This window comes from Mirounga angustirostris, unplaced genomic scaffold (assembly GCF_029215605.1).
Source record: "Mirounga angustirostris isolate CCGP_5_RB_7025 unplaced genomic scaffold, mMirAng1.0.hap1 SCAF_2, whole genome shotgun sequence".
Classification (NCBI taxonomy): Eukaryota; Metazoa; Chordata; class Mammalia; order Carnivora; family Phocidae; genus Mirounga; species Mirounga angustirostris.
Genome location: NW_026991710.1, coordinates 107,064,852 through 107,079,600, shown reverse-complemented (window position 1 = coordinate 107,079,600; position 14,749 = coordinate 107,064,852). Strand labels below are relative to the sequence as shown.

The 14,749-nt window shown below is 37.3% G+C and overlaps 1 protein-coding gene across 18 annotated transcripts in view; it reads right to left on the bottom strand.

Moving 5' to 3' along the window:
• LARP1B (La ribonucleoprotein 1B) overlaps window positions 1-14,749 on the bottom strand; it is a 129,995-nt gene that overhangs the window by 36,510 nt on the left and 78,736 nt on the right. For 14 of the 18 annotated variants that reach the window (XR_010409538.1, XR_010409542.1, XR_010409539.1 and 11 more), the window contains one exon: window positions 467-590. The exons of 1 other annotated variant lie outside the window; for it this stretch is intronic. Coding sequence is in view for 11 of the 17 variants with exons in the window: in XM_064585040.1 (XP_064441110.1) it covers window positions 467-590 (124 nt within the window). In the remaining 6 variants the exon portion in view is untranslated. Of the gene's footprint in view, window positions 1-466; window positions 591-1,919; window positions 2,094-2,205; window positions 2,225-11,416; window positions 14,694-14,749 lie in introns of those variants that run through there. 3 more of the 18 variants (XR_010409544.1, XM_064585043.1, XM_045880469.3) reach the window with 3 other exon arrangements.

Here is a 14,749-nt window from a genome sequence, read left to right as displayed (position 1 = left end):
GCCTTAGGACAAAAGAATGATGTTAATGGTATATTTTAAGGAATCAGCAAGTCAGCGAAAATTTTTCTTCATTTCAAAAAGAGAAACATTCCCAGCAATCTCAAAATCAAATGAGATACATAAAGAACCAACCAATTCTACTTGCTTTTCAGTAAGTATCTGGGTTTGAGCATGATCTGGTGTTACAACAGATGACTCCTAGATCACCTTTGTGATTACCTGCCTAGTCACCAAGAGTAAGGTGGGATTATACTATAAGGCTGACTTACCAAATTTACAGTCTGTACTTTCAAGTCTCTAAAATGTTTTGAAGTTCACCAAAGGACAAATAAAAGTTGAGTTTTAAAATTCTAGTCTTTTACCAGATACCTAAATGTTTTCCACAGATAGAAAAGAAGAAAACTTTTAAGACAATTTAGAACTGTACTATTCAGAAAGTATTACACAGAAAAGCAGATTTACATACCTTGCCTGGACTGTGAAGGTGTTACAGGAACTTCTTGGTTTGGCTCAAAAGGAAGTTCAGGTGTTAGGTTTTCAAACTGCTCTTTACTAATGAGATTTAGCTTCTTAAAGTTCTCAACTTCTTGCTGAAGTAGAATGGAGGAATCTAATTACTAAACTGGCTAGTAGAGTGACCAGCAAACAATAATTGTTACCAATCTCAAAAAAATGAGTTTAACTACAACAGAATAAAAAATTTCCTAATAATCTAGCATTATACTTATTAACAATTAATGGTCAGAATCTAAAAGAGGCACAGAGAACCCCAAAATCTTATATTATATAATTAAAATACATTATAAGAGCATACATTCTAATCATTCCTTATTTGTTGAGCATTTACACACAAGTCCACTAGGGTATTATAGAGGTTACAAAGTAATCTAATAATGTATGTTCCCTACTCTTAAGGAATTTACAAGTTAGATGGAAAAAAAGAAAGGTACACATAAAAATTAATAGTATTAGGCAGAATATGAAAAATTGTAGTATTTGGTATAAGAATTGAGATCATCAGGGAGGCATCACAGAAGAGATGGGACAAGAATGAGAAATTTAGAGAAAGAGAAAAGCATTCCAAATCAGGTAATGCAAGCAAAGATGAGAAGCTTGGAATAAGCAACCATTTATTAGAAAATAATAAAGTTAATGAGAAAATCTGTGTAGAATCAATGGCAAAAAGCCCTGATATGGAAATGGGAGAAAGCTCTTAGAAGACCTTTATACCAGGCCAAGAAGTTTTCACTTCATTTTCTAGTAATGGGAAACATGTGATGATAAATCTAGATGGCCCTGGAGGCTCATTTCCAAACCCTATTTATAAGGTTAACAGCAAGAAGGCTTAGTGGGTTTGAGTTTTTTGAGCTCGAAGGAAGAACAGGCATCCCTGCCTCATGGACTGCTGAAGCTTCCCCTTTCTAACAACTGTTACATAGTCACTTAGATGTTCTCTGCCCCAACCTACATATATAGAGAGGATTACAGAGTGGAGGCCAGTCTCTAGTGTAAGGTCATTTGGCCATGGTGCATGACGACCATTCATGCCTGGCCTAAGCTGTGAAATAAAAAAAGAGTTTGAGAGACTCCCTGCACTCTACTACTTTTTGTTAAGTTTCCTCCAATAAACCCTATATCACACCTATATCACTCAGTGCTAATGGGTCCATGACCCATTACAGAACAACATCCAAAGAGGGTTTTAGCAGGTAAAAAACATAACAAAACTGTGAGATGGACCAAACTAAATATCATCATTACAAAACAGTCATAGTACCTTGCTCTTAACAGCTAACCAAATAATCTTTCCCTTCTGCCTTCAAACATAAATAATTGTCAGCTCACACCATTCATTAGATCCTGCTAGTCTTTTAAATTAGGATCTATCATGTTTTCATGAAAATACATTAAATGATTACTTCAGGGGTGCCTGGGTGATTCAGTTGGTTAGGGGTCTGCCTTCAGCTCAGGTCATGATCCTGGGATGTTGGGATCGAGCACCGCATCGGGCTGTCTGCTCAGCGGGAAGTCTGCTTTTCCCTCTGCCTGCCGCTCCCCCTGCTAGCGCTCTCTCTCTGTCAAATAAATAAAATCTTAAAAAAAAAAATGATTACTTCAGCTTTTGTACCTATACCAATACTGCGTTCCCAAAAGTCTTCAATAAGCTCTTCAAGCTAATTCAGTCATTACTCCTCACGGTCCCTTATCTTATTAGCAATTCCTACTAAAAAAAAAAAAAAAAAAAAAAATTACTGTTATGATTATCATATGCCAGAGATAAATAATATAGTTCTAACCTGATGGGAACGAACCTGTGTAACCACCATTCAAGTAAAGATATTACCAGCACCCTAGAAGTAACTTCATGCCCCTTCTTGTCACTACCCTCTTCCTCTCCCTAAAGACAATCAATTAGCCGACTTCAATACTGCAGGTTTATTTTGCCCGGGTTTGAACTTTATAAAAATGTAATCATAATGTATGGTTTATTGTATGCACAATTATCTTCATGAGACTCCTTTATAGTTTGTAACACTACAGCAGAGGTCGGCAAACTACAGCCCCCAAAGGCCAAACAGGTCTTTGTAAATAGTTTCAGTGGACCACCACCATACCCATTTGCTTAACAGCATGTTTGCTTCATTGCTGCAACTGCAGAGTAGTTGGCATAATGTATGATCCATAAAGACTAAAATATTTACTATGTAGCTCTTCACACAAAAGATTTCCTCATCCCTGCTCTATGGCATTCTACTGTATGGTCACACCATAATTTTAAAAACTCCATTACACTCTTGATAAGCATTCAATTCCTTTTCAGATTACAATTACAAAAAATGTGATAAATATATTTTTACAAAACACTTCTCTTGCTGACAAAGATATACATTTTTAAAGATTTTATGTATTTATTTTAGAGAGAGTCGGGGGGGCGGGGAGGGAGAGAGAAACTCAAGCACACTCCATTGCCTGATGTGGGTCTTGATCTCACGACCCAGAGATCATGACCCAAGCTAAAACCAAGAGTCAGGATGCTCAAGTGACTGAGGTACCCAGGCACCCCAAAGAACACATTTTATTGAATGTTTACTAGAACTGGAATTGTTGAATAGGGTGGTATGCTTCAACTTTAGTAGAAAAAGCCAAATACTTCTTCACAGTGGTTGTACCTATTTACGTTCCCACTAGCAGTACATATTGTTCTACATTCTCACCAACACTTGGTATTGTCAGTTTAAAAAATATGTAGTCATTCTAAAAAGGACCAAACTATGAATATACACAACAACTTGGATGGACCTCAAGGGCATTATGATTAAAAAATATCAATCTTGGGGTGCCTGGGTGGCTCAGTCATTTCAGCGTCTGCTTCAGCTCAGGTCATCCTGGGATGGAGTCCTGTGTCAGGCTCCCTGCTCAGCAGGAAGCCTGCTTCTCCCTCTCCCTCTGCTGCTCCCCCTGCTTGTGCTCTCTCTCTCTCTCTCGTCAAATAAATAAAATCTTTAAAAAATATATCAATCTCAAAAGATCACATGCTCTACGCATTCTACTTATAGAACATTACCAGAATGACAAAATTATAGAGATGGAGAACAGATTAGTGGTTACCAGGGGTTAGGAACAGTGAAGGGGAGGCACATGAATAGTGTCTTGACTGTGATGGTAGTTACATGAATCTACACGTGATAAAATGACATTAAACTATACACACACGGCGCGCCTGGATGGCTCAGTCGGTTAAGCATCTGCCTTCAGCTCAGGTCATGATCCCAGGGTCCTGGGATCGAGCCCGGTAGCAGGCTCTCTGCTTGGCGGGGAACCTGCTTCTCCCTCTCCTCCCTGCTCGTGTTCTCTCTATCTCTGTCTCTCTCTCTCAAATAAATAATATTAAAAAAAAAAACTATACACATACATTTGTGGTAAGAAATGTCAATATTCTGGTTTTAATGCTGTGCTTCAATTATGTAAGATATAAAATCTGGAGGTAACTATGTGAAGGGTACACTGGACTTCTCTGTACTATACTTCCAACATCCCGGAACTCTATATCTCAAAATAGAATCAAAACTTTAAATATACAGCCATTCTGGTAGATCTATGTGTAATCACATTATGGTTTAATTTTCATCTTTCTGATTACTAATACTGCTAAAAACATTTAATATATTTTATTTGGATAGCCTCTTTTGTGAGGTGACTATTCAATTCTATTACTCATTTTTTTAAAGATTTTATTTATTTAAGAGAGAGGAAGATAGCAAGAGAGGACAAGTGGGGGGGCGGGGGGACGGGGAGAGGAAAAAGCAGGCTTCCCGATGAGCAGGGAGCCCAAGGCATGGGTCCATCCCAGAACCCTGGAACCATGACCTGAGCCGAAGGCAGACACTTTACTGACTGAGCCACCCAGGTGCTCCCAATTCCATTACTCATTTTTCTATAGATTTCTTTCCCTTATTGATTTATGAGAGTTCTTTATAAAATGTAAATGTATTCTTCCACTCTGTGGAAGAAGGAACTTGCCTTTCACTCTCTTATGGTGTCTTTTGGTGAAAAAAGTTCTTTTTAATGTAATGCATTTTATAAGTCATTTCCTTCATTGTGTAATTTCCTGTTTAAGAAATCTTTGCACTGTTCCCGGGAATGCAAACTGGTACAACCACTTTGGAAAACAGTATGAAGTTTCCTCAAAAAGTAAAACTTAGAACTACCCTATGATCCAGCAATTGCACTAGGTATTTACCCAAAGGATATAAAAATACAGATTCGAAGGGGTACATGCAACCCGATGTTTATAGCAGCATTATCAACAATAGCCAGACTATGGAAAAAGCCCAAACGTTCAAGTGATGAATGGATAAAGAAAAGATGGTAAATATATATACGATATACTACTCAGCCATAAAAAGAATGGAATCTTGATATTTGCAACAACATGGATGGAGCTAGAGTGTAGAATGCTAAACAAAATAAGTCAGTCAGAGAAAGACAAATATCATAGGATTTCACTCATATGTGGAATTTAAGAAACAAAACAGATGAACATAGGAGAAGGGGGAAAAAGGAGAAAAAAAAAGAAGAAGAAGAGAGAGGGAAACAAACCACCAGAGACTCCTAATGATAGTGAACAAACTGAGGGTTGATGGAGGAGGTGATTGGGGGATGGGTTGGATGGGTGATGGGTATTAAGGAGGCACTTGTGATGAGCACTGGGTATTGTATGTAAGTGATGAATCACTGAATTCTCCTGAAACCAATATTGCACTGCATGTTAACTAACTAGAATTTAAATAAAAATTTCAAAATAAATAAAAATTTTTAAAAGGAAAACTTTCCCCTTTCTATAGATGCTATATACCTTCCCTTTATAATTTTTCATCTGATTATGAAATTAACATATTCTATTGTTAAAAGTTTGGGGAGCAAACTTTTGGGGAATAAAAGCAAAAAGCAACACACACACACACCTTTCCCTACTCAAATATCATATAGATAGTATCTCATCTTTTAGAAATTTTATTATTTTGCCTTTCACATTTAGAATAACAATATATGTAGAAATGAATCTTTGCATATGGTAGGAGATAAGGGTCAAAGTGCAAAAAAAATGTGTATTCTGCAGATGTTGATGCAGTATTTCATTACGTCAATTAAGCAGTTTCTTAACTGCACTGTTTGCATTTTCTACATCCTTACTGATTTTATCTTCTTGCTAAATCTTGTACCTTTCTTGATAAGGTGTTTCAAAATCTCCCACTACGATTATAAATGTTGCCTGTCAATTTTTGTCTTATGTAATTTGATGCCATGTTATTAGATGCATACACACTTAGAAGTATTATATTTTCTGTGGCAACTAAACCTTTTATACTTAAAAAGTGTCCCTTTTTATCTTGAATAATTTTTTGCCTTAAAAAAATCCACTTTATCAATAGACCTACACCAGCTTTGTTGTGTTTATTATCAATATTTATTCAAATCTACAAACACATTTACCCTTTACAATGCTCTTCATTCTTTTCTATTTCTTCAAGTTTCCTTCTGGAATCATTTTCAAATCATTTTCAAAATCTTTTAAGGCTGTATCTCCTATGCCTAAAAAACTCCCTTTAATATTTTCTTTAAAGCAGATCTGCTGAAAATAAACTTATTCAATTTTCACATGGCTAAAATTATTTTACCTTCATTTTTAAACAAATTCATTGAGATATGACTCATTTACCATAAAATTTGCCTATTTTAAGTACACAATTCAATGATTTATTTATCTTTATTCCTGAACACTAGTTCCCTTTCAGTACTGTGATTATATCATCCCATTGTCTCCTGGATTCCATTATTACTGCTGAGAAATTAGCTGAAAGGCTTATTTAAAAAAAAAAAAAACAACAAAAAAGTGTAGCTCTGGGGTGCCTGGGTGGCTCAGTCGGTTAAACGTCTGACTCCGGTTTCAGCTCAGGTCCTGATCTCAGGGTTGTGGGATTAAGCCCTGTGTCGGGCTCTGCACTCAGTGCAGAATCTGCTTGAGATGATCTCCCTCTCCCTCTGCCCTTCCCCGGCTTGTGCTGTCTCTAAAATAAATAAATAAAATCTTTTTAAAAGATTAAAAAAATTGTAGCTTTTAAAGTAATCTGTCCTTTTTCTCTGGCTTTTATTATTTGTTTTCAGCAGTTTTACGATGATGGCCTTGATGTGGTTTTTCTTTTATTTATACTCTCTGGAGTTCTTAGGACTTCTTAAGTCACCCCTCATCAGTTTTGGTAAAATGCCACCCATAATCTCTTCAAATATTACTTGTACCTTATTCTCTCACTCATCTCTCTTCTGAGAATCCAAGTATATGTTAGACCTTCTGACTATATCTCCTATGTCTTATACTATTTTCTGTATTATCCACCTTTTTAAAAAAAATTTATTAACATATAATGTATTATTTGTTTCAGGGGCACAGTCTTACACAATTCACAGCACTCACCCTAGTATATACCCTCCCCAGTGTCCATCACCCAGCCACCCCATCCCTCCCAGCCCCCTCCACTCCAGCAACCCTGTTTGTTTCCTGAGATTTAGAGTCTCTTATGGTTTGTCTCCCTCTCTGGTTTAATCTTGTTTCATTTTTCCCTCCCTTCCCCTATGATCCTCTGTCTTGTTTCTCAAATTCCTCATATCAGTGAGATGATATGATACTTGTCTTTCTCTGATTGACTTATTTTGCTTAGCATAATACCCTCTAGGTTCCATCCACATCATTGCAACCATCAAAAAAAATGAAATCTTGCCATTATCCACCTTTTTTGCTCCATGTTTCACTTTGGAATCTTTTGTCCCATCTTATAGTTTAGTAATTCTACATTCAGCTGTACTTATCTACTGTTAAGGCAACTCACTGTGCTCAGTTATTACACTTTTCATTTCTGGAATGTCCATTTGGATCTTTTTTAAAGATTCTAGTTCTCTGATAAAATTCTCCACCTTTGCCTTTTTTTTTCTTTTTTTAAGTCATATTAACAATAGCTAACTTAAAATCTGTTTGATAACTCTGTTATCTGAATCTCTATGGGTTGGGATGCCTAGGTGGCTCAGTCGGTTAAGGTCTGCCTTCGGTTCAGGTCATGATCCTGGGGTCCTGGGATTGAGTCCTGCATCAGGCTCCCTGCTCAGTGGCAGGCCTGCTTTTCCCTCTGCCTGCCGCTCCCCCTGCTTATGCTCTCTGACAAATAAATAAAATCATAAAAAAAAAAATCACTATGGGTCTATTTCTTTTTTTTTTTTTTTTCCTATCACATCATCTTGTCTTCTTATATGCCTGATTATGTTCTGAGAGACAGAGATTATTATTAAAAATTTGAGGCCTGGGGCGCCTGGGTGGCTCAGTCATTGAGCGTCTGCCTTCGGCTCCGGTCATGATCCCAGTGTCCTGGGATCAAGCCCCGCATCGGGCTCCCTGCTCAGCGGGAGGCCTGTTTCTCCCTCTCCCGCTTGTGTTCCTTCTCTCGCTTTGTCTCTCTCTGTCAAATAAATAAATAAAATCTTAAAAAAAATTTTTTTGAGGCCTAGGATGCTATTTTCCTCCACAAAAGGATTTGTTTGCTTCAGTTAAGTGGCTAGGGGCATCAGAATGTTGACTCAATAGAAGCTGACCACTGAAAGCAGATCTTTTCCAGTTCACCCTAATTTCTAAAATGTACCCCTTTAGAGTTCCCAAAGCCTGGAAGGTTTATTAGAGGTCCCCCTCCCTCCAGTTTTTGAATTCCAATTTTTGTCACCCTAGCCCCACGAATTTTTTTTTCAATCTCTTTTCTGCCTCTCAGTTGCTTTTTCTGGAACTGACAGATGCCTCTAAGGATATGCAGACACTGATGCCAGTCTTCTTTAGATTTCCTTCTTCCAGATTTTGACCACACAATTCTTTACAATATTGTTAGCTCTACTGTGCCTTCACAAAGACTTTTTTTTTTTAAAACCAACTTTCCTAGTTCTCAACAGGAGGACTCACATGAATTAATCTACCACAACTAAATGTACATTCAAATCTAATTTTTGTTTTTTTATAAACTTATACCTTGCCTTGCTCAAAACGGGGCCAAAGAGTCTTAATCAAATGGATAAGAAATACTTATAAATACATGAATTACATTTCAGTGTGAGAGTTAAAAATAGGCACATATGAGGTACAAGAGTAGAAGAGAAGAGTATTTTTCTGGAGTAGATAACAATAAAAGCTATCGAAGAAGTATTTCCTGAGAGGATAATATCTGAACTAGGTTTGCAATCTAAAGGATGAAAAGGAGTTTGGCAAGCAAACCATATGAAATGATACTGCAGGCAGAGGGAACAAAACATGCAATGTGGTAATGATGGAGTATAAAATTTAAGTCTGAAAGCAGTGGCACAATGAAGATAGCTATGTGAGAGCCAAACCATGAATTATTATTTGCCAAGGATTTGCACATTACTGTGGAGGGGAGAGTAAAGAAGCACTGATTAGCATTAAGAAAAATATACAAATGGTCAAATCTATACCTTAGAAATTTGAGGGATTACATTATTTTCCTTGAGATCATTTACTTTGAAAATAATGTAAGCCTGAAACTGTACCCATCATTGCAATCAAATGGAGAAAGCCTGACTGAAAATGAAATTAACAAAGAAGAAAGTACACCAAAGTTAGGGAGCAGAGAGATGCAAAATCATTCTCTTAAGTTTCAGATAAAGACTTGCCTGAAAGCAAGGACTGCTTCTTGGACTTCTAGTAGTAAATTCCCTTACTTGCTAGGAAGAAAGGAAGAAAGGAGAAAGAAAGGAAGAAGACTACTCTGACAAAAGGAAAGCTAAAAAGAAAATAAACTAGAGCCAAGAACCTACTGTACAAACCACATGGAGAGATGATGCAGGCCAGAACTATTGTAAGGCAGTAGGAATGGATAGGAAAGGATGGATAGGACTTAGTGACAAACTGCATTTTGGAAGTTAGAAGTTGATGTCCTGAGGTATCCAACCTAAATTTAAAAATATAGGAGATAGGTTCCTTTAATTTCTTGAAATGGAGACAACATAAACGAGATACCTGAGGAACAAGAGACACGGCTGGAAAATCTAATAGACTGGTTATATATTGCTAGATACCCACAGGCACTGGGAAGTCATTAGCATACAGTTAATGACAAAGACCTGGGAGTAGATTCTCTTACTTATAGACAAGATGATACAAGATAAAGTAATAAGAGAGGAGATTAAGGACAGAACCAGGGAAGATCACATTCAAAAAACAAGCAAAAACTGTACACTTAAAAATGGTTAAAACAGTGAAATACATATATATGTATATATATATATTTATACATACATCTACAATAAAAAAAAAAAGATATCCAAGAAAAGAGAGGGGCAAGTAGACCATCTTGTTGTGTCATAAAGTATGAAAAGCGCTAAACAGATGGGGACATACCAGTTGTACACCAGTCAACCTGAGAGAGCTCTAACCTGACCAGATTTGAGATATTTTGAACATCAAAACGAATGATGACAGGGGCGCCTGGGGGGCTCAGTTGGTTAAGCGTCTGACTCTTGGTTTTGGCTCAGGTCATGATCTCAGGGTCATGGGATCAAGCCCTGAGTAGGGCCCTGCACTCAGTGGGGAGTCTACTTGAGATTCTCTCACTCCCTCTGCCCCTCCCCCCATGCTCTCTCTAAAATAAATAAATATTTTCTAAGAAAGAATAATGACAGGAATGAAAAGGAACCCATTTGGGGCTCCTGCGTGGCTCAGTCGTTAAGCGTCTGCCTTTGGCTCAGGTCATGATCCCAGGGTCCTGGGATCGAGCCCCGCATCGGGCTCCCTGCTCAGCTGCAAGCCTGCTTCTCCCTCTCCCACTCCCCCTGCTTGTGTTCCCTCTCTGGCTGTTTTTCTCTCTGTCAAATAAATAAATAAAATCTTAAAAAAAAAAAAAAAAAAAAAAAGGAATCCATTCTAGAGTCCATACTGACCCTAAAAATAAATAAGTTATTTAATTAATTAATAATAAACAAATAGGGGCACCCGGGTGGCTCGGTCGTTGAGTGTCTGCCTTCAGCTCAGGTCGTGATTCCAGGGTCCTGGGATCCAGCCTCGCTTCGGGCTCCCTACTCGGCAGGAAGGCTGCTTCTCCCTCTCCCACTCCCCCTGCTTGTGATCCCTCTCTGTGTCTTTGATAATTAAATGAATAAAATCTTAAAAAATAATAATAAAAATAAATAAAATGGAGAATAAAGGTTTTTTTACAGAAGAATGCAAAGTAATTAACATAAAAGGAACAAATAAAAAAATTACAATCATATAATCACCACAGTAGTAATATAGTCAGGCAAAAATCATCAATAAAGGCTAAAACATTGAGTGAGGACTGCTGGGGAGCAGTTTCAAATTGTCACCCCAGAGATAACTTATTAATTACAAAGGCTAAAAGGTATCTTTACAATGAAGAAATACGGTTCACATCTTGATAACCAGATGACCAGTTCTAGAACTGACATCATTATGTCTCCTGAGGTAATGTATTGAACAGTGCACAACATCACCCAAGTAATATTTCTGCCAAAATATTTAACCTGAAATTAATCATGTGGAAATGCCAGGCAAACCTAAACTGAGGGAAATTTTACAAAATTACTAACCTGGATGCTTCAAAAATGTCAAAATCATGAAAAAAAAAAAAGGCTGAGAAATTCATCTAAATGAAAGAACATTAAAATATATAATTCTAAAAGCAATGTGTAATCCTTGGTTAGAGCTGGTATCAAAAAAAAGTTTTAAAGGATTTATGATAATTGGGAGGAATCTAAACATGGACTATATATTAGATATTAGCATTCTATCAATGCTAAACTTCCCGTGTTTGATAGCTATGGTTATGTAGGAGAATGCACTTGTTTTTAGGAGATACAGGATAATAGACGTAGTGATGAAGTGGTGTAATGTCTACAAATAACTCTCACACAGTTCAGGAAAATGCATTTTATGTACATCCATAAATGTATTATATAGAGAGAAAAAAAGGAAATGTGGTTAAGATGTTAACAACTGTTGAATCTAGGTGAAGGGTATACTGGTGTTCATTATTCTTGAAACTTTTCTAAAGGTTTGAAACACTCCAAAACAAAGACTTAGGGGGAATAAAATGCAGATGTGTATTACTGATAGAGAAACATGTCTATAATGTATATAAAAAACTAACACACTTTAATAATGTCTTCCAGAAGTATACATTTATCTACAATTCATATTGGCAAGAATAAGAAAGTTGAAGCAGGAAGGGTTTCCTTCAGCCAAGTTTCTGGAAAGAACCCTTGGCACTTCAACTATCTCACCTCCTCTTTATATCAATATGAAGTGCAGTCTGGATGGGAGAGGAGGTGAACAGTTAAGGTAAGATTTTTTTTTTTTAAGGATGCATATGACCTTAGAAAAAGTAAGAAACCAGTAGAAACAAAAATTAAAGTTGAGAATATGTCCCTTTGTGGATCATGATCCCAAAAATCACTTGTTTTCTTGTCTTCCTCAAGTGAAACTATATATAACTACACCTATTTTTTCTCCTAATAAGTGGGCATTCTTTTCTCTTTTGTTCCCCTGTTTTTCTATACCTTAAAAGTTCAATAATTTTTCCAGTTTTAATTCTCCCTTCTACACTAAGTACCCTAAAATCTACATTACTGGCTTCCTTACCAACTCCAGGATTTACAGAGAGGATTAAAGACATTTTACATGAAGAGACACCATGACACCATCAACATTTTCAAATCTAATCCCAGTATCATTCCCTTTCCGTTTTTCCTTGTTAATTTTCCTATTTCTAGCACACTGATACTATGAACTGTTTCTTTAAAATCTCTTCCCAATTTGGCACTTTTTCATTCTCACAAAGCCTGGAATATAATCAGTTGTTAATGAATGTGGGGAAAAAAAAATAATATCACTTTGGCTAACATTTCATTTCACCTTTACTATAAATGAGTTTTTTAACTCAACTTCTGCCCTCTCCAACTCTGACCTAGGGTAACTCTGTTAAATGTTTTAAACCATATTTTGATCACACCACTTTATAAGAACTACAATTTCTCCTTATTCTATTTTTTTTTAAGATTTTATTTATTTATTTGACAGAGAGATAGAGAGAGAGCACAGATAGGCAGAGTGACAAGGAGAGGGAGAAGCAGGCTCTCCGCTGAGCAGGGAGCCCAATGCGGGGCTCGATCCCAGAGCCCTGGGATCATGACCTGAGCTGAAGGCAGATGCTTAACCGACTGAGCCACTCAGGTGCCCCATACAACTTCTCATTCTAAATTCCTACATAGCTTTCAAGATACTTCACAGTCTGATCCCATCTCACCTACCCAAATAATTTTCAATTTCAGTAAAGTCCAATTGCTAACATTTAACTTATAGAAATTTGATTTAGGGGCACCTGGGTGGCTTAGTTGGTTAAGCATCTGACTCTTAGTTTCCCTTCAGGTCATGATCTCGCATCCTGTGTCAGGTTCTACACTCAACCTGGAATCTGCTTGAGATTCTCTCTCCCTCTCCATCTGCCCTTCCCCCCGCTCTCTCTCAAATAGATTTTTTTTAGTTTAGTTTATACTTGTGCAGCAATAACAATAACTATAATGTGCCAGCAATGCAACTGCCATTCTATTCAATGAACAAATGTACTAATGTAATTAAACCCTAAAATACTAACTCACATAAGAAAAAAAACCAACAAAAGGGTGTATACATTTTATTTTTTTTTTATCTTTTTTTAAAGATTTTATTTATTTATTTGACAGAGAGAAACACAGTGAGAGAGGGAACACAAGCAGGGGAGTGGGAGAGGGAGAAGCAGGCTTCCCGCGGAGCAGGGAGCCGATGCGGGGCTCGATCCCAGGACCCTGGGATTATGACCTGAGCCGAAGGCAGACGCCCAACGACTGAGCCACCCAGGTGCCCCGGATGTATACATTTTAATAATGTCCTGATCACTGGAAAGTAAAGTGTCCAAACAAGTATAGTTATACCAAATCCTTAAGGACCTAATTATAATCAAGGGGTTTTTTGTTTTGCTTTTGTTTTTAAGTAGGCTCCATGCCCATTGGGGAGTGCAATGCAGGGCTTGAACTGATGATCCTGAGATCAAGACCTGAGCTGAGATCAAGAGTGAATTAACTGGGGCGCCTGGGTGGCTCAGTTGTTAAGTGTCTGCCTTCAGCTCAGGTCTGATCCCAGGGTCCTGGGATCGAGTCCCACATCGGGCTCCCCGCTCTGCGGGAGGCCTGCTTCGCCCTCTCCCACTCCCCCTGCTTGTGTTCCTGCTCTCGCTGTGTCTCTCTCTGTCAAATAAATAAATAAAATCTTAAAATAAAAAAAAAAAGAGTCAATTAACTGAGTAACCCACCCAGGCACCTCAAGGGCTTTTGTTTTAAAAATAAAGTTGAGAACCATAGTGTAACAGCATTTGCATTTTTTTTGCATTATTTTAAAAATTAGTCTCTAAGAAGAAAGATGACCATGAACATAAAGAGCCACCAAGTTAGAATCTCCCATAAATCTGCTGAAGTGCTTCAAACAGTGAAACATTTGAATATTTTATAAATATAATCCTGTAAATTATTATATACATGATAAATTTACATATGCACATTATGACGTGGGGCTATACTTAAAACCATATACATATCTGGTGGGTGGTTTAAGGGAGTTTAAAAAATATTTTGGCTATATGCAACTTACAACTTAAAAGGACTCTAGAATCAATTCCCAAATAATACTCAACTCCATTGTATTAAAGAATTCATATAGTTAGGTCTTCTTAGACCAATCAATACTGAGCAACTTTTCTTTGCTCAACAGACAATATAAGAAAATTACAAGCTGTGTTTTTCATAAATTCTATCATTATTAAGATATTAATAAGTACATCTGATACCAGCCTAAGTGTCCCAATGAAAATAACAACTAACTGATACAAAATACCTATTTTTAGCATTGTACAACTATCAGTCTAAGACTGTGATTTCTGAGAGGAGAAATTCACAAGGTCGATTCCACCATCATCTGAGCTCTCTTTTTGGATACAATTTCCCAACCATGGCATAGGAAGCTTCCTCCCAAGGAAAGAATGGCTGTCCTGCTGAGCTGAGAAGGTAGTGCTTAGCATTCCAGAAAACTGGAGCAATGGAATCTGTGAAAAGAACATTGAAGAAGAGGGAGCTAAGGGGGCAGTAAGTTCAAGGGAGG